Source organism: Agelaius tricolor, unplaced genomic scaffold (assembly GCF_023055355.1).
Source record: "Agelaius tricolor isolate 1412-34295 unplaced genomic scaffold, bAgeTri1.0.p SCAF_1, whole genome shotgun sequence".
NCBI classification, from domain to species: Eukaryota; Metazoa; Chordata; class Aves; order Passeriformes; family Icteridae; genus Agelaius; species Agelaius tricolor.
In genome coordinates this window covers 61,724,353-61,743,093 of record NW_027269261.1, presented here as the reverse complement: position 1 = coordinate 61,743,093, position 18,741 = coordinate 61,724,353, and the positions used below count along the sequence as shown (strand labels likewise).

General features: G+C 39.4%; 1 protein-coding gene across 2 annotated transcripts in view; it reads left to right on the top strand.

The window, feature by feature from the left end:
• Positions 1-4,504: 4,504 nt before the first annotated feature.
• LAMA2 (laminin subunit alpha 2) overlaps positions 4,505-18,741 on the top strand; it is a 335,107-nt gene continuing 320,870 nt past the window's right edge. For both annotated transcript variants that reach the window (XM_071437013.1, XM_071437012.1), the window contains exon 1: positions 4,505-4,655. In XM_071437013.1, the coding sequence (XP_071293114.1) occupies positions 4,565-4,655 (91 nt within the window). In that variant the 5' untranslated portion in view covers positions 4,505-4,564. The remainder of the gene's footprint in view (positions 4,656-18,741) is intronic.

The following is an 18,741-nucleotide window of genomic DNA, read 5'->3' as shown; positions in this document are numbered from 1 at the left end:
TTGCCAAATTATAGTTACCCTCTCTTTATTACCTAGGTCTAGCCCTATCCTATCCTCCCCCTGTTCTTTTGATTATTTTTCCTTTCTTTCCCCCTTAATTTTACAGGATTGCTTTCTGACCTGCAGCTATCTGCATCAGCTTTTAAACTGACAATACTTGGTGACCCTGGCAACAGAGGGCTTCACAAGAACAGTTTTCTATCAGTGTTAGATTCGCTCTATTCTTCATGTGTCCTTTGTCTACTTTGATCTTTAATTCTGGTCTCTACTTTGATATTGATTCCTAGTCACATATCTCATTTCTTTATCCCTTGTCTGTCTTTTAACTTGTCTTTTGCCAGCCCCTTTCCTAACAGCTGCTTTGGGCGATGACAAACCTGGCACAAGGACATTCTGGTTCCTCCTGACTTGGGTCCAAATCACAGACCGTGTCTCACCTTGCCTCTAAAATGGGTTAATTCTTTGATTCTTGTGGTTCACATCCTTCAACTCATTCTAAGTGCTGTATTTGAATCTTCTCTTTATCTTTTAAAGCTTGTTTTTAATGTTTATTTTCTTTATCCTTTGATTGCAGTCCACTTAAGAACACAGAACAGAGTTGTGCAGGTTATCAAATCCATTCCTCCTGCCTTTTGCAGGCAAGTTTGTCATGGAATTACTTTCATAAATCTGCCAAGGTCTACTTTAAATTGATTATTTTTTCCCCTCTGCTCTCCTAACAGAAGCTGTTTCCACACCTTATGATTAGAAACTATCTTCCATTTTCCAGCCTATAATCATCCGTATCTTGCTTATGCTCTTTTCCTTTTATGACAATTGCATCCATTAACATCCCTGTTACACTTAGAAATGTCTCACATCTTATTTTCCTAGGTTAAACAAATCAAACCCTTCTAATCTGTCTCAGATAAGCTCTCCCTTCCCCAGAGGCCTCTGCTCTGTTTAAATCTGAATAAATTCTTCTTGAACATGCGTGATTGTAATTCCCTGTGATATCCTAGGTGGGATGCAACAGTATTAATTTTCATATCTTCACTGGAAATATTTTCCCTCATGCTAGGCTTTATGTATCCTAGGCTTTACTTGCTTATTTCATAGCTGCATCATTCTGGTGACTCAAAAATGCCTTGTGACTCACTGATTTCCACCCAGGAATTTGGGGTTATATTCTTTATTCATCATTCTCATATGAAACTGCTACTGATAACCCTTATTGGCATGACAGGATCTTAGCATTTAGGATCTTCTAATTTCTTATGCTTGAATCATTGAGAATAAAAATTGTATAAACTCACAATGTATATTTGTATACATAAGTGCAAAAAATTTACAAAATACGCATTGGTCCCCCCAGTCCTATTTTATCTGCAGAACTAATTTAAAAGTCCCTCTCTTTAATGTGAAGTTATGAAAATATTAAGCCATATTGGTTCCCAGTTCCCGGATGAGTCCTTATCTGATTTTACTCACATCCTCCTCTTAGCCCACCAGTTCCATCCTTAATGCCCCTTTAGCCACTGCTTTAGCAGAAAAACAACTTATCTAGGTTGTCATGGCCCTGGGTGCAGCTACAGGCTCTGCTACAGGCTCTGCTACAGGCTCTGCAGCCTTGTCTCCTCACTCCTATGGGTTTGTCTGCCTGTGCTCAAGGCCACTTCTGACCTGGCATAGCCATGTAACCTTGTGTCAGGCAGTGGTGACAGATTTGATTTAGGAGGAAGAGCTTGGAGAAACTTTGTTGGTTTCTCCCTGCATTTAAGGAGTGGATGCTGCATTTAAGTTCTAGCCTTGCCCCAGTCCCAGCCTGTTTTACATTGCAGGTACACCTGTGCATCACTTTGCACCTCACTGATCCTAACCCTGATTTGCAGACTTGATCTCAGATCCGTCTCTGCCTATGAACTTGTCTGGAGACCTGTAATTTTGTTTGATCCTTTTTTTTACCCCCAGATCTGCTCCTTCTGCATTCAGAGACTGCAGGAGGACACTGCCCTGCTTACCTCGGTGGTGTCACTTCATCTTCTAGCGTGCTTCTCTTTCTGGAGCAGCCGGCTCTTGCTGCTTCTTGATACAGCTTGGCATTTTATGGTATGAAATTATTTCCTGTAGTTCAGATGTGAAAAATCATTGAATGAGTCACCAGGTCTTCCTGGCATCTCTTGCCTCTTGGTGTCCCCAAAGTATTAAAAGTTTGTATCTCTGGTGCACAGTTAGTCAGTATTGGCTCTGACAGGTGATGAGGTACCTGGGTATGCCAGCAGGGCCGCCAAACTGAAGCAAGGCTGAATTCTCACAACATATCCTCACATTAAAGACTACACAGGCCCAACAGCAGGATAAACTGATTCAAATAAAAGCTCAGGTAAATAATCTGTTTATTTAATATTGGTGTAATATTGACATTTGGGGAAGTAGGGACCCTCCCTACAATGAATCTCCTCTTGATCTCAAATTCATGGAAATCACAAGTCATGGAAACATTTTAATCAGATCTGATGAGCCCTTCACACAAAGCAGCAGAGGTTCCTGCCTTCAGGTCTCACTTCCAGTTTCTGCAATCTGCTTCTGGAGTATTACCTGAAACTCAACCACAGCACCTGCAGCTTTTGGAGCCCAGGAAGGAATTTCTCCAGCTGGGGCAGTATGCAACTCATGTTAGTATGGCTCTTATGCAGCAGCTGCCACTACACTTGACCAAATTCAACCAATAAATGTGTCAAACCTATGTTAATGTAGTCAGATCCCTAAGTAAGAAACTGGCACTAAATTCTCCGAGGTACTGACATATACTTGGGTTGGAGTGTTTATCAGTTGTACATAATTCACTAGACTATTCCTCTTGCACATATACACAATTCCTTGTAGTCAAAATTTTTGCATGAAGGGAATTGCAAAGGGAGAAGTAGCCAGAAGAAAGTAGTGACTGTTACTGATTGTAGGGAAACACTGAGTAAATAAATATTGATAGTGACAAAACTGTGGATAGAGTCGAAAAGACCATCTCTCTCTCTCTGTCCCTCACAGTTCCCTAATTATCTATACTTCCACAACAAAGCAAATAGCTGACAAGATGAAAATCACCAAGGTAAACCTTGAACCTGGATTTCTCAGTAAGAAGTGCAGAAGACCACACATACACCATTTTTTGGCAAGAGCATGCGAGTATTTTCCATTGACTCACAAGTGACCAATGGCTGAGCCATACAAGAGCATTCTTGCTGCTGTCCTGTGTCCTGTGCTGGACAAGTAGTTTCCCAAAGGCCATGGAAGCAATGAGTGTCCTGTAACAGGACTCCCAGCAGCAGAGCTCAGGCTGTTCGGGGAGAAACCTCAGAAGAGAGGCTTTGTGACAGGCTAAGTGCATCAGAAGAGAAAGAATGAGTCTGCTTGGAGCAGGATGACAGGGAGAGAAACAAATTGGCTGTATGGCTGGATGCAACAGTCTATTATGTGCAAAATTCTGTGTTCCTCGAATATTGGGTTTGGAATGACAGGCAAATTTACCAATGGAAAATGCTGTGACTTGAGAGCTGAAACTGACACTGTACCAAACGCATGCTTATCCTCACTGTTGGCTACAGCAATGAGCACATAGATACCAAAGTATTTATGTTGGGAAATACTTAATCTTGATATCAATTACAAGGGAAGCTCAATTTGAAGTGCAGTGGTACAAGACTTGTGAAGATGACTATTCAAGTCAGAACTGGGCTGCCAGCACAATCTTGGTTTTATGCTACAGATATATTGTGAATTGAGCCCAGCTCACTCTAACAGCCCATGACATCTTTTCTCTGTGTGCTCACACATAGGTTGGGAGCCTCGCCGTTCCATAGCAAAACCTAGTTTTTATGGACTTTTTTAAAGCAATTTTTTTTCCAGGAGAACTCTGCAATAGTTTTTAATCCATACTTTATTTTAGTGCAAGGTTAATTTTTCTTTTATGCAGTAATATAGATTTTTTTCCCCTGTCACACCTGGCTGGCACTGACATACCGCTCCCGGACACGGCAGGAAAAATGTGCTTGACTCCGTCGCAACCCTCGTTTCCCAAGTCCCTTCTCAGAAAGCTATTTCTTCCCCCCGTCACAGCGCAGGTATTTTTTCCCCTGTCGGATAACCTGACAAAGGCTAATTTAAACGGCGAGCACACTTCCAGGCGAGAACGCTTCCCGGCTCAGGGGAGCGGCCGTCGGGCAAGCACGTGCCGCCCTCCTCGCCTCGTGCCGGCCCGGAGCCTGGAGCCTGGATCTTGGATCCTGGAGCCGCGCTGCTCCCCCGGCCCGGCGCCTCCGGGCCCCTCCGGACGCGCGGGGCTCGGGGGCTGCTCCCGGGCCGCGCTCCGAGCCCTCGCTGCCCCCCGGCCCCGCTCGCTGCCCCCGGCCCCGCTCGCTGCTCCGCGGGCCGGCGGCGGGGCGGGGAGGGGAGTGTGTGAGGGGGGGCAGGGGTGTGTCCTGCTCCCCCGCTGCCTGCCCGGGGCACCGGGGTCTCCTCTGCTCTCCCGGCGGCTGCGGCTCACTCGGCTGGCCGTCCCGCGGCGGGACGTGTGGGCTGCCCGGCAGCCATGGCTCGGGAAAGTTTGCCGCTGCTCCTGCTGCTGGCGGCGCTCGGCAGCCGAGGCCAGTCGCCGTCGCCGCCGCCGCCGCCGCAAAGAGGTACAGGGGAGCGGGGAGCCTCGCCCGCCCGGCCGGGACCGCGGCGTACGCGGAGGGGGAGGCGACCTGGCCGCCAGCTCGGGAGTCCTGGTGGGCACGGGAGGGACGAAGGGACAGGGACCGAGCGTGACAACCGAGCCCCAGCCCGGCGGGCGGCTCCACCGCTGGTCCCTCGGTGGCAGGGCCGAGGAGGGGCTGCTGCGGGGCTGCGCTGCGGGGCCGGCACATCCCGCCTGCCGCCGCAATTCCCGCTCCCTCACACACCCGGCTCGGAGCAGCGCAGATGGGCAGCGCTGATGGGCTGGACGCGCAGGGGGAAATCGTGAGGGTGAGGGACCTCTGGAGGACGTGACCTGGCCCCCCAAGCGACACACACGGTTACGGGCTGATCTGCTGGCATCCCTCCTCCCGCCGGGATGTGCCCGTCTGCTGGCATCTCTGTGACAGGGGAAGCTTGATAGGCTGTGGTAAAACACGTGTGGGCTGCCTGTACTGCTTTTAGTTCAGGTGGCAATTTGATGCACTTAGCTCGTCACTAAGCTTTTCTGTTCAAAACTAACCACGACGGGAACGGGAACGGAATCAATTGTATCCTGCATGGGTAGTAAATGTCTTAGACATACCATTATCATGCATTATAGTGTTTAGGTGTGTTGACACTATAAGGGCGGGTTTTTTTGTTTGCTTTTTCAGTTAGTGTGCTGTGGAAAGATCAAAAGAGGTGTTGTACAGGTATGGGAGAAATAAACTTTAGTCAATTTCTCAGCTCTCATAGGAAATCCTTAAAACCATTCTTCAGCCCACAATATTCCTTCTGGTGCTTACATTTGTGCTCTTAACATTTTTAGCCTAGCTGAAATGAATTCACTTAGAAGATACCGTGGGTGTGTCAAAATAAAATAAATTCAAACCCCTGGATTAACGGCTATCTTTCCTTTGACCCTGATGTCACATAATAGGGTGAACATTATGGATTAGGAACTTTTACAATTTAGGGTTTACTTCGGAAAACATGATGCACTGACATTTCATGAAAAAAAGTCTCAAGCAGCTGACTCCTTAATATGAATTTTACTGTGTGAGAATAAATGGCAGTTGATCAAATGTCTGTGTGGATAAAAACTCATCCAGAATTAGACTGTGTTTAGATGATGGCTTATTGGTAAACATTGAAGACTGGGATTTTAAAAGTAGAGCATTTAAAATAGAGTACAAAATGCATTTTCTTCTTGCTGATTTCTTCTTTTATTTTTTTCCCCTAATTAATTCTTTTTGGCTAATACTGATGTGGCATTTCTTTTAGTATGCTCTCTTACACACACACACACACACATACACGGAGACACTTTTAGAGAATGTCCTTTTGTTTCTGCAGTATCATGGTTTCCTTTAACCTCAACATTTCCCTTTTAAATTAGAAGTGGGTGTGTTTGGTGTTCATCTGCTGCATCACTTATATTATAAGTGAGTTCTGGTAATTCCATGAAGAATCCTAGGACTTTTAATTAAATGTTAATGTGGTGATGGGACCTTCTAATCTTAACAGTTGAATTCAAGTCCTGGCCTGCCAAATTTTTATGCCATTTACTGTCTTCTAAATTTCTTTTTAAGATCTGTTGGAGCTGCTAGGAGGTGCTAGCACTATGTAGATGTCACTGTGTGGCCCACTACAGACAAAGAGGTAATGAACTCGTCTGTAATGCAAAAAGTTAGGAAAGTCTGACTTCACTGAAGTCCAGGGGGATTTTTAACATGTACAAGAATGTTACTGCACCCGTGCTTTGTATCTTTAGACTTACAGCTTTTGTTTTTTGACTTAAATGTTATTTGGTAATAACCATAACGTTGGAGACTTACAAATTGTTAGCACCAGTTGGATGCCTGTGGACAAAATTATGTAACAGAGCTGCAATGCTTTGAAAAACAGTACTTGAGACATCACAATGAATTCCCATGTTGTTTTATAGAACAGAACAGTTCAAGAACATTTTGCACCTCAAAGATGGGAACAGTCTGTATTTCTTTTTTTGTTTCTGTTCTTGTGGTTAATTTTTTTTTTCTTTTTAAATTGTTAGAAGACTTACTGTGGTCAGAAACCTGGAATTAATTTCAAGCTGGTTTTTGTTGTTGTTGGGGCCTTTTTTTTTTTTTTTTTAGCTACGCATATTATCTGTTCTTTTGTTTTTTGAACACTAAATAGTCATGCAGAATTTCTGACATGGTTTAACCCCAGCCAATGACCAAATACCACACAGCCCCTTACTCACGCCTTCAACTCCTTCCAGTCCCAGCAGGACTGGGGAGAAAATCAGATCAGTAAAAGCTGGAAAACTCATGGATTGATATAAAGGCAGTTTGGTAGGTAAAATAAAAACTCTGCAGGCAAACAAAACAAACTAAGGAATTAATTCCCTGCTTCCCATGGGCAGGCAGGTGCTCAACCATCCCCAAGAGAGCAGGGTCTCATCACACATAACAGTTACTTGGGAAGACAAACACCATCATTCCAAACATCTCATGCTTCTTCCTCTCACTTTATATGCTGAGCATGATGTCATATGGTATGGAAAATCCTTTTGGTTATTTGGGGTCATCTGTCCCAGCTGTGTCTCCTCCCAGTTTCCTCTACACCTCTGGCCTCCTCACAAGCGTGGCAGTACAAAAAGCAGAAAAAGCCTTGGCTCTGTGTAGGGCCTGCTAAGCAATAACAAAAACCACTCTGTATTATCATCACTGAGTTCAACACAAATCTAAAACACAGACCCATGTGAGCCACTGTGAAGGAAATAAACTCTACCCAAGCTGAAACCAGTGCAATTTCTCAGAAAATGGAAGAATCAGAACCAGAAAGGCATGTGCATTCTTCAACAGTGTTTCTTAAAGATATGCATAACTTGCAGTTAAAGTAAACTGACTGAAGTGCTGTGCAATGTTCCTTTGGATCTTGAACCTTAGTTCATCCTATTCAGTGTGGAACGGGAGAGAACCAAAATAGTAGTAATTTAGTAGGTAAAGTAAAATTTCTTTTGATCTTGAATTCATGCATTTTGTAAAAGGATCTTAATATCTGTTATGAGAGGGAGCAGAAGCTATGTGTCTGTGAAAGGTGTGAATAGAAGGGACAAGGCTAAGGAACATGCACTGCACAGTAACTTGATCTGTAATGTCAGCTGCTGACATCAATGGAGATAATTCATGGAGTACAGGTGCTTTTAGCATGTGTGGAAGGAAGTGTAAGTTGACTCCAAGTGGTGATGTATATAGGATGCTTATAAAGTCAGAGTGAGATTTCTCACTCGAAAGAGAAATGAGGGGTGAACATCAGCAGGATATGACTAGTGCCCGTCTGTTAGGCAGTGGATGGTGTCAGGCAGGTCAATATTTTTAAGTCTCTCTGTAGGTGTACATTTTAAAACAAGTTTCTGGAGAGTTTGGTTCAAAACTGTGTTCTCTGTGTTATGTCATTGTAACTAGGACTTAAAAGATTCCTTCCCACATACAAACCTGTGTGTATATTGTACCCTATGCTCTGAAAAGTCAAGAGACAAGGCTAATAGGACATAAGTTTAGTATTTCAGATCCTAAGAATGAAGAATGTGTGTAGACTTAGGTTCTCTCTTTCCTGAGACAAAAAAACACCCCAGATGCTTTGCTTATGTAATCTGTAAAAGCAGAAGTCAAGTTTCCTCTTTCTTCATAGGGATTTCTTTGCAGTAAGGTGAATTTCAAAACTCACCAACACCACCCAGCTCTAATCTTGTAATGGAGAGCATTTCCATCATGGCTGATGGCCTTTAAACATTCAAAGCATTGTGCTGGCTGTATTTGGAGAACAGAGCTTGTAAGAGTTTTAGTTGGTAAATTTGCATTCTACTTTCCTGAGAAAAGAAGGCTTAGATGATTGTTTATCAGCTTTTTCTCACCTAAATAAATTTTGATTCTGTTACCCAATATCAGAAAATATAAAAACAATGCAAAATCTTTAATATATGATCACTGAAAGTCAATAGCTATTAAAGAGAAAGAGTCCCAAAGTACTTTATCTTCTGCAAGAAGAAAGGTAGAATTTAGCCATTATCTAACCCATGCAGTTCTTGTGAGTCAACATGTGTAGAACTCTGGCTACAAAAATATGAAGGAGAATGTGTCTGTTGCGGAGGGCTGGCATAATAGAATGCATAAAATTCTGTGTAAGTTTTTTTTTTTTTTAAAGGACTTACTTAATCTAGCTTCAGGATTTTATAACAGGTAACAAGCCTTTTTCACTGAAGGGGTACTGCAGTATAGTACATTCTGTATGTTCCATTTTCACGGTCTGTATGCTGTTTAATGTTTTGGCAGATAAATTTTTTTGTGATCTGGAAATTATGATTTATTTTCCTTTTTTATTATTATTTATTTAAATGTATGTGTACAAGATCACAATCAGTTCTAGCAACTCTTTAGCAGTATTTACTGCTGTCTGATCAGTTATTCAGATATTAACCAGCCCCAAAATGCTGCTCTCAAATATATATTGTAATTGCTTTTAGCTTTTTACTTCAAAGCTGTTGTCCATATCACTTTCTTATAGTTTAATAACTGGCTGAGAAAGTGAAAGCAGAGGGAATTAATATGTGTTTAAGGTTTAGAATGTGAGAAGTAGTAAAGGGCCAGCCTAAGGTGTTAGAAATAGACAGAATTGCCCAGACTGACTGGAGACATGAGTTTTTTGTGTACATTCTTTAACTAGAAATAACCACGAATGAGGTAGGTCTTGTTCAAGAATGTGTGAATTTCTCCAAGCAACAAATAAGAACATAAGATGGTAAGACGCACTTTATATTTAACCTCCTTAGTATTAATTTTTCCTCCAAGTTTTTTACATGAGTCACTCTTATTAGGCTTGAAATGCTAAAGTCAGAACAGTGGTTCTTTAACCTGTTCCAAAAATCCGCTTTAAAATAATACAGCAAACAATCATTTTTAATTAATTCAGGCTGGAGGAAGGAATCCACCCACACATGTTCTAATTTCTTATCCAGCTACTTGGACTGACAGTTTTTTGAGATTATAGTACTTTGGAATAAGAGGCAGCATGAATTTCTGGTGCAAGGTGGATTTTTCTTTTCTCTTTCATTCCTTTTCCTTTTCCTTTTCCTTTTCCTTTTCCTTTTCCTTTTCCTTTTCCTTTTCCTTTCTTCCTCCCCACCCCCAAAGTCCAGACTCCTCATATTTACAGGTCAGGAATGGTGGTGATGCCTTGTGGACACAAATACATGCAAATGTGAACCAGTGTGCAGACCTAATGATCTCCTTTTCTTTACCAACTTTTTTCATAGACAATAATTCCTTAATTACTGGATATTTTTGTCCTAACCAAGAGTTCTGTCTAGAATGTGTGAACTGATATGTCACACACTAGCAACCCAGGCCACACTAGCAATCATACAGACCAAATCTTGCTTGCAGATGTAGAATACAGACCAAAATGTTATGTTTGTTAAACTTTATATTGATTCCATCCATGTGTTTGAAATAGGAAAGGGAATTCCTTGCATTTGCCAATAAAGCTCTTTCATGAGCTGGCTCTTGCTGATGACTACATGTTATTTATTCCCTTTTACCAGCTACTGTAGTTGATAGCCAATTCATAGTTTCTGTTTTTCTGCAGTTTTCATGTTTTCTTCAATCCAAAACATGTAGATAAGTGACGTTCTGAAGAAAATGGTATTTTGCACCACTTCTGTACTGTGGGTAAGGTTGAGATTAGACTTTTTAATGGTTTATTTTTATTAGAAAAATTATAAGATTTCCAGAAAAAATTGGAAATTTGTGTGATTTTTGTACTGACAAATAATAAAGATCACTCAGGATTCTTGCAACACTCAAAACAAATAACTGTTACTCCTCACATTTTTTTTCAGCAGTTCAGTGTCCATTAGTTACACCTTAGTGTCACAAGGATTTTCATAGGACTCTTGCACCCTGCCAGATTCCTCTAGCAGACATTGTCTTTGAATCAGACCTTGTAATAACATTAGACTGCAAAGCAGCTGTAGCAGCATTATGCCAGGGAACTCTTGTGAAAGCTCAGGAAGAATAATGAACATTCCTGCAGAGTGGATTATCCAAATACCATTACAATGCCTTGTTCTGTCCCCACTGACGTGTATGTACTGCTGTCATGATTCATGGACTTAGGATGTAATAAAAAAGAAATTACCTAAAAGTGAACAAAATATTATATAAAATTTATTTTTATAGCTATATCAATTGCTTTTAGTGGCAAATTACTATATCTTCTCATTGTTCACCTACCCCAGTAAGTGGGGGTGTTCTTCAAGGTCAATTAGAAAGAATTAGAAGAATGCTTCTAAACATACTGTAATGTATTTCCCACTGCTACAGGAAAATGAAGCAATGCTGGGGATTGGCAATCAGGAGTTTGGAGGTGCAAGAAAAAGAAATCAGAACCCCTGTTTCTCTGCACACTTCCGGTGATAGTAAGAGTTTATTTAGGATTTAATTTGGTTTTCTACATACACACCTGCTTCTTAGATGAACCCTGAGAGTTTTTGATGCCACTTTCACTCAGGCTGGCTTTAGGTTTTGATGGGAGATGCTGAATGTGGCAATTTATTACTGTCTTTATACTAACTTGTCAACAGCCTGTAATCCTGTTCCACAAAAGTGTCTGGGTAATCACTACTGTTAAGGATTGTATTATATATTAACTTTCCTGGCACAGGGAATGCAGAACTACTGCTATACATTTTCTGCTGAATAACTTTTAGACTGGGAGAAGGAACAAATAGCATTATTTTTACATATCACTGTGTTTCTAAATATGTATGATAAAAGACTGTGTGGCAGTGATAACTACTTTGTGCATTTTCTGAGCACTTCTGCAATGGTGATAATGTGAGTAGTCTGGATTCCTCTGAAAGCCACAAAGCTCTACGGAACAAGAAGAAATCCATGCCTTTCAAAGAGGACAAAGTGACATGGCAAAAAAATACAGGGCTTTTGAATCTGGTATGTGGAACCACCAGGAATGGAACAAGTATGTTTGTGCAAATCCCAGAGCTGGTGATTGGGATGTCGTGCACTTGCACATCTAATTCGACTGTGTGAATTATGCATAAATTTTTGTCATGTCATCAAAAAGGTTGCACACCACCACAAGTACATTTTTTACGTTTAACTTTAAGCCATCATTAACACTGCTGAATTAGTTAATTTTACCAGAAAAAAAGCTATTCTTGATCCTATTTCATCCCTGTGTATCACTTTTTTAGTCAACTTTCATGACAATTGTGGCAACACCCCAACTCTGAATATAGGGATTCCCCCATGTAGTTCATGGCATAAACCAGAGTATATTTCTCATTGATTTTTGATTTTGGTAGAATTGGAGATTATTTTATATTAATCATTCCTTCTTAAAGATGATTGAATCCTCACGCAAAAAGGTTTTCTTTAACATGGGAAAAACACCCACACATTTAATTGAAAAATATATTTGTAATATGCACACTGAATTATTCTCTTAAGCACAATGTCTTTCTACAGCTGGATGCAGCCTTCTAAATTAGTTCCATTGTATTAAGGTTGTGTGTTGTGTGGAATTAGGGTCTGTAAGTGTCACTTTTGGTATGCTTATGTAGTAAATATGAGAAATATTTTCTAAATTCAGAGTAAGTGGGAAGCCTTTACATGCATGCCCTATAATCATTGATTATGCATGCAGCTTCAGCTTCTTCAGCCCACTGGAGCTTTGACATAGAGGGTAAGACAGTAACTTGCCAGAAAAATTAATAGTTAAATGCTTAAATAGTATCAACTTCATAGCTTGCTAACTGGAGGAGAAAAGGTACTGAATCTGCCTGCCATATTGGTAGGAGTTATTTAAAAGTGACTTTGAAGCTCATAGTTTAATTAGTGAAAGAACTTTTGTGGCATATGAAAGTGATGGGGAAAGAAACAATAACCATAATCATCATCATGTGCATCAAGAGGTTGAGTCAGTTCTTGGTGAAATGAGACACTGTCTCACAAGAATAAAGTGGAACTCAAGCTGTTAGACTGAGTCATTTGTCTATTCATTGAGGATAAGCCTTATCCTTTGGTCAGGGTTAGTACACTCATGCTTTCAAATTTGGCTGTGTTTCTTAGAGAATAATATCTAAAGGAGTCAATGTATGCACCTCATTCTAATGTCTGGGTTCTTCATGACGCTCACACGTCTGAAGGCTGTCTGTACAGTACTTTGCTTCCACTTGCAGTATATATTTGTCCCAAAAGATCTATTTAAAACTTCTCTTATAAAGAAGTTTTTGTGTAGCTACTTGTTCTGCCGGTCTGCTTTTGGCCTGCACCTCAATGAAGCCCCATAATGTCACTCAAAATAATAATATTGCATTTGTGCCACTAGTAAGAGACAGATCGGTGCTTGGTTTAATATATTACTTTGGACAGAGTTCAAAACTGTGTTTATAGTTTTTGCAAAGTGTTTCTGTTTTTCATTATCTATAAAATCTGGGCTTTATTTTAGTAATTTGTGACTTTTCATTTGAACACATAGCTTACAGATACATGTGAGATTACAGAAACATATATAGCTTGTTGGTGCTCATTTTAGAAAACATTGAGGAACACAATGTACTTTTTGAGGGTAAAAATTTGGGAGGCAAGACTATTTATGCCTGTCTGTAAAAAGAAAAATAAAAAATAATTAGATATTCAGTGAGATTACTACTAAGAAATGAAGTTTTTTGCTTCAGGAATTAACCTTTACTGACATGAAACCTTGTCTTTATATTCCAGGCTCTTTGGGACTAAGATAGAAGTGCCATATAGGCAGAAGTCATAGGGTGCTGGATAACATGTATAAAATAGTTGATGAGAAAAATTGTGGTGATGAGCAAACTAATGAAAGGTATACAGTAATTTCTGGTTGTGTTTAGCATTATAGAAAACATAGATAATATCCTTGGGGTTTTGATCTAAACAGCAGATACAGGAGGATAGAAAAGCTGATTTATGAAGTTATCAGCTCTGGGTATAGAATTTGTTGGTAGCATGAAAATGTTTGTGAAATCAACTTTGATACAAATTAAAGCTGAGGTGTGCTTTCAGCTCAACAGCTCTAGGAAAAATAGGTATTTGAATTCAAGGCTTGGGGAAGGTTGTAAAGAATTTGGTGTGAAAATACTGATAAAGTAATGGCAACTGATTGTTGAACAGGTTATATGAACAGCCTCATTAGAGGAGAGGGAGCAAATATGATGTTCATCTTTAAAAAGGCCTCCCATGGTAAACTTGTAACTGTAGAGTAAGAACTGAATACATTTGTAGACATATTAAAGTATAGAATTAGTAAATACATGGATAAATGTGTTGTGTTGGCAAGATCCGGAGTGTTTTTTTATGTTATATGGAGAAAAAGACTGTCAAGGAGTGTGTATTAGACATATTAATAAGGGCTATAATAGTAGACACGGGTTTTCAAAAGAGCAGTTGAGAATATGTCTGAGTATCATAAACTATGATTTCACAGAGAAAAAGGAAAAAACTCAGTTTATGGAAAAATTCATAAAGATTTTGATAAGCTGTATACCTGTATGGGTTGGAATTAGTCTTAAATTGAATTGATAGATGTGAACATTAGTTATATTGGAAGCTATTCAGTAATTTTTTGTCATTCTTAGAGTGGTCTTCTCTTCTTCACTTAACATGAGAAAATGCATCATTCAGCTAAACAGTATTCAGTTAGTTTCTTACAACTCAGTTATTAAAGATCCAGTAAGTAGCAAGTGTTCTGCCTTATCTAAGCTACTATGACTGATCAGGAATTCCAGTTCTACATGCAATCATTTATAGACCATCAATTTTCATGTTTATTTCACCATCTCTGTGGAAGATGGGGTAATTTGTAGGCAGTCTTCTTAAAAAATGGTGAAATGTGTTGTTGGTTGAATGTAGACTGTGCTTTAATCATCCACTTGTGTGTGTATTTCTGAAACAAACCTGTTTCACATTTCTCATGCAAGAAATTCTGTGTCGCACTTTTCCTTAATTTTATTTGTAAATACTTTCATGGAAAGACTTATGCCTGGAAACATTAAGAAGCACAGCACAGAAGGTGTCACTGAACAGGCAGTTTGAATAAGTCAGGAAAAGTAAGACCTAAATAGATTTATAGTTTATATAAATATAGGTTTGTGTGAGTTGTTGCAAAGTGAAAATAACTCCTGCTTAACACGCATAATATGGCTTTCTACTACTGCCTCTCTTCCTCTGCTGCAACAATCACAGAATGACTTGGATTGGAAGGGACTTTTAAGATCATCTTGTTCCAACACCTCTGCCAGGGGTAGGGACACTGGACCAGGTTGCTCAATGCCCCATCCAGACTGGATTTGAACACAGACAGGGATGTGGTGCGTCCACAACTTCTCTGGGCAGCCTGTTCAGTGCCTCACCATCCTCACAGTAAAGAAGTTTATCAAAACCAAATTTCTCCTCTTTGTATGAACCCATTACTCCTTGTCCTGTCACTACACTTCTTGATGTAGAGTCCATCCCTGGCTTCCCTGTAGGTCCCTTTCAGATCCTGGAAGGTTTCTATGAGGTCTTCATGTAAGCTTCTCTGCTCTAGGCTGAGCAACACTCATGTTGCTGTTGTGACAACAGAGACTTTTCTTCCCAGTAACTGTTGCATGAACTCAATCAGTTTTGTGCCAGAGAAGCTGAGTGGCTGAGCAGTGTGTGCCTCAGATAACCTGACAGACCCCCAGGTTAAAATGTGCCTGTAGGAGCCTTTATACTACTCAGGTGCAGTGTGACTTCACACAAGGTCCATAAAAGGTGAGCACTCTCTTAAGCTACTCATGTCCTGTAGAGTACTCTTGTCCTTTTAATTTCTGGGAATTAAAAGGAAATTTAGGTGAAAGGTATGAAAACAAATACTTCTAATTATCTGAAAATCCTTTGATGAATGAATCCATTAATTTGCCTAAGTATCTTTGTAATACATCATTTAGTTTCAAAGTGAGTCAACATTATTAAGACAATCTAGAATGAGATTAAATTAGTTTCTTCAATCAGTTTAATAAACTCAAGTAATTATTAAATTTTGTATTAAAAAGCCACTATATTCTGCATAGCAGACATGTAAATCACTTCTGAAATTAGTTTAAAAATGTAGGATCTGAGTACAGCATGACAGTTCCTCTACAATTATTTTCTGGAAGTGAAACTGAATTTATGTATTCCCTGTTAAACCAAATCCACAGAGAGTCCAATGAAACAATTTTCTCTCAATCACTACTTGGTTTTCCTTTATTGCTGTTGGTTGAAATAATGTAAGTAAAATTGTATGATATGTACTCATTTTAGAGGAAAGTTAGGTTTGTTTGAAATTACAGTGAAATTCTTGGTGACTTTCTCTTGGCAAGAATTCAATTCCAAGTCATTATGGAAGAAGTATACAACACAGAATGTAACATTTTGTTCTGTCTTGCTGTTCTGCTGAACGTATTTGTGTGCAAGCCATTTATTTCTACAATGTCTGGAAGAACAAGAGGGAACAGAGGGTCCCAGGGGTGTCAGAATGTATTGTTAAACTGAAGCATTAGCTGTAGTTGAAAAGTAGGGAGTGAGTGGCTACACAGAGCTATTAAGAAGCATTTAGTGTTGTTTCCTGTTTAAATGAGGCTGTGTTTCTATCTTTGTATCAGATCCTTTGACTCTACAGCAATACCTTAACAGTAAACCAAAAATTTAAGATAAACTAATCCTGGAAATGGAATGTTCTTTAAAATTACATATACAGATCCATAGTAGTCTCTTTTGTTAGGAGTTAAACTTATCTGTGTCGAATTGGAGATGTTTTCACTGTATCAGCTGGGCTGAAGAAACAGCTGTTCTAAGTCTGTGAGGATCAAAATATTGACATGTCATCATATGGTACTTCTGGAATCCCACTGTTCTGTTTCATAAACATTAATCACTCCTACATATGCACTTATGAGTGTCTCTGTGTTTTATGAAAAACCTGACGAGGAGTAATGCCAAACAGTAATATAATTCTTTATGTAGAAATAATTCTTGTAATTTTTACCAGTGCTTAGAAACTTCAGCAAAGGATTCAGCCTTTATTGGATAAAGTGTCTTAAGAAATAAGCTCAAGGTTTTAAAGGCTTATTCTAAAAGAATTCTGATTAATTTTTATTAGCAGAGCTAATTGTATCTGACACCTTATTAGATTTTAAGGTGGATTTAATGTGTAAGAGTGTATTTAGTGTTATTGGACCTAAAGAGATTTTAAGGTATGATACTTCTCATCCTTAGTTTCCACTAGGAAATATAATTAGCATGAAAGTGAATTAATATATTTGCTTTACATTTATATATTTGTTTTTAAATTGGCAAGCACACACAAGCTGTTTACTTCCTGAGTATCTTTGTAGCTTTCTTCTTAAAAAAACCCTGACATTTTATCTCCAGTTAATGGATGTTCTCTCTTATTAAAATCTTAACTGAATTTTTGTCCCTAGTGTGCTCTACTGTACATCAGAGAACTTAAGCTTCATCACAATGTATGTTGCTCTAGCTAAGATGCAACATATATAATGGTTAGAATTACTGCCTATTGCCGAGATGCATTAAAATTCCAACCAAATTAATTATCTAGGGCTTTCAGAATTTGGCAGCAATTTTGAGTAAATCTGTGTTTTTGATACTAGACTGTGGTTGTAGGACTGAGATAAAGAGCATGTGGTTTAAAGCCAACAGATGGCCCTTCGACGTGACCTAGCTGTGGCAATAGAGACTGTAAGGAGAAACAAGTAAGGAGATTGTAGCTATTCTGAGGCACTTTGCTCTTTAAAATAGTGTTCTTAAGAACATCCTTGACTTGAGACAGATCATAATTCCCACCCTTGGAAGAAGCCCTTTTGTGTTCCAATATCACTGTTATACTTCATCTCCTTTCTCTATTGAATGTTTCTGCATAACTTCAATTCAATTGAAATTTTTGTCTCTGTCTAGAATAGATGTGTACTTGGAAGGTGAGCTAAGCTGTTCTTTCCACATTCATAAATGAAGTCTGTAAACTGCTATTTAGATAAGTACAGTGTGCTTTTATACAGTGGATGTATAATGGTATACTGAATTAATTTTAGTATTCTAGTGATATTATTAAATCTAGCAGGTTCATGTCCTCTACCCACAAACTTATCCTTGGATCTGGAAGCTTACTTGGTTCAAGATCTGAAAGGGAAAAATGAGGTGCACACACCTTGAATAATTTGTTTGTGCCTCAGTCTTCAGTCTCATAAAAAAGACTCAAGAGGATTGTTTTAATAGGCCTGGAAACAGAAGTAGTTCTTCTCTTGGAAATATGTTGTTACAAAGAAAGAGGCTCTCTTGTCAGGATATTCTTGCATTCAGTTATTTGAAATATGTGATCAGGGATTGTTGTTTTCCTTAAAATCTGTAATTAATCTGCTTGAGAGAATCTGGGGTCAGGTTTCCTTCCCAGATAGGAGTATTCAAGCACAATGTTCCCAGAAACTCTTTTGGCTGACGCTTTTTAAGCAATGCATGCCATGATGCGCAGATATATATATATTTCACACGTATTCTGTTACTCCAGTCCTGGTGAATATGGATTATTAGCCCCATGTGTATCAGCTGACTAGAAAAATAGCAACATGGTGAATATGTGGTTTTAAAATGTGGTATTTGTGTTAAGGTGATCCTCAGTGGCATGGAGAGAACGGTGAAGCAAGCCCTAGAAAAAGTTGTGTAAATAGAGATACTGAACTATTTATTTAGACAAAGTTGTGTAAATAGAGATACTGAATTTTATTTAAGAGTAGTACACTTTCAGTGTTCTTGTTCTACATGCTCAGTATGGGATTTTTGAAAGTTATCCAGTTATTGTTTTAGAGGAATGCTTAGTGTTTGCAGAGTCAGGCACCAGAAGGACAAGTAATGCATGAAGGATGCAGAAGTTTAGTGGCCTTCTAAATCAGGTCACAGCCTATTTTTTTGCCTTTGATAACAAACTCTTGTAAACTGGATATTTGAACAACAT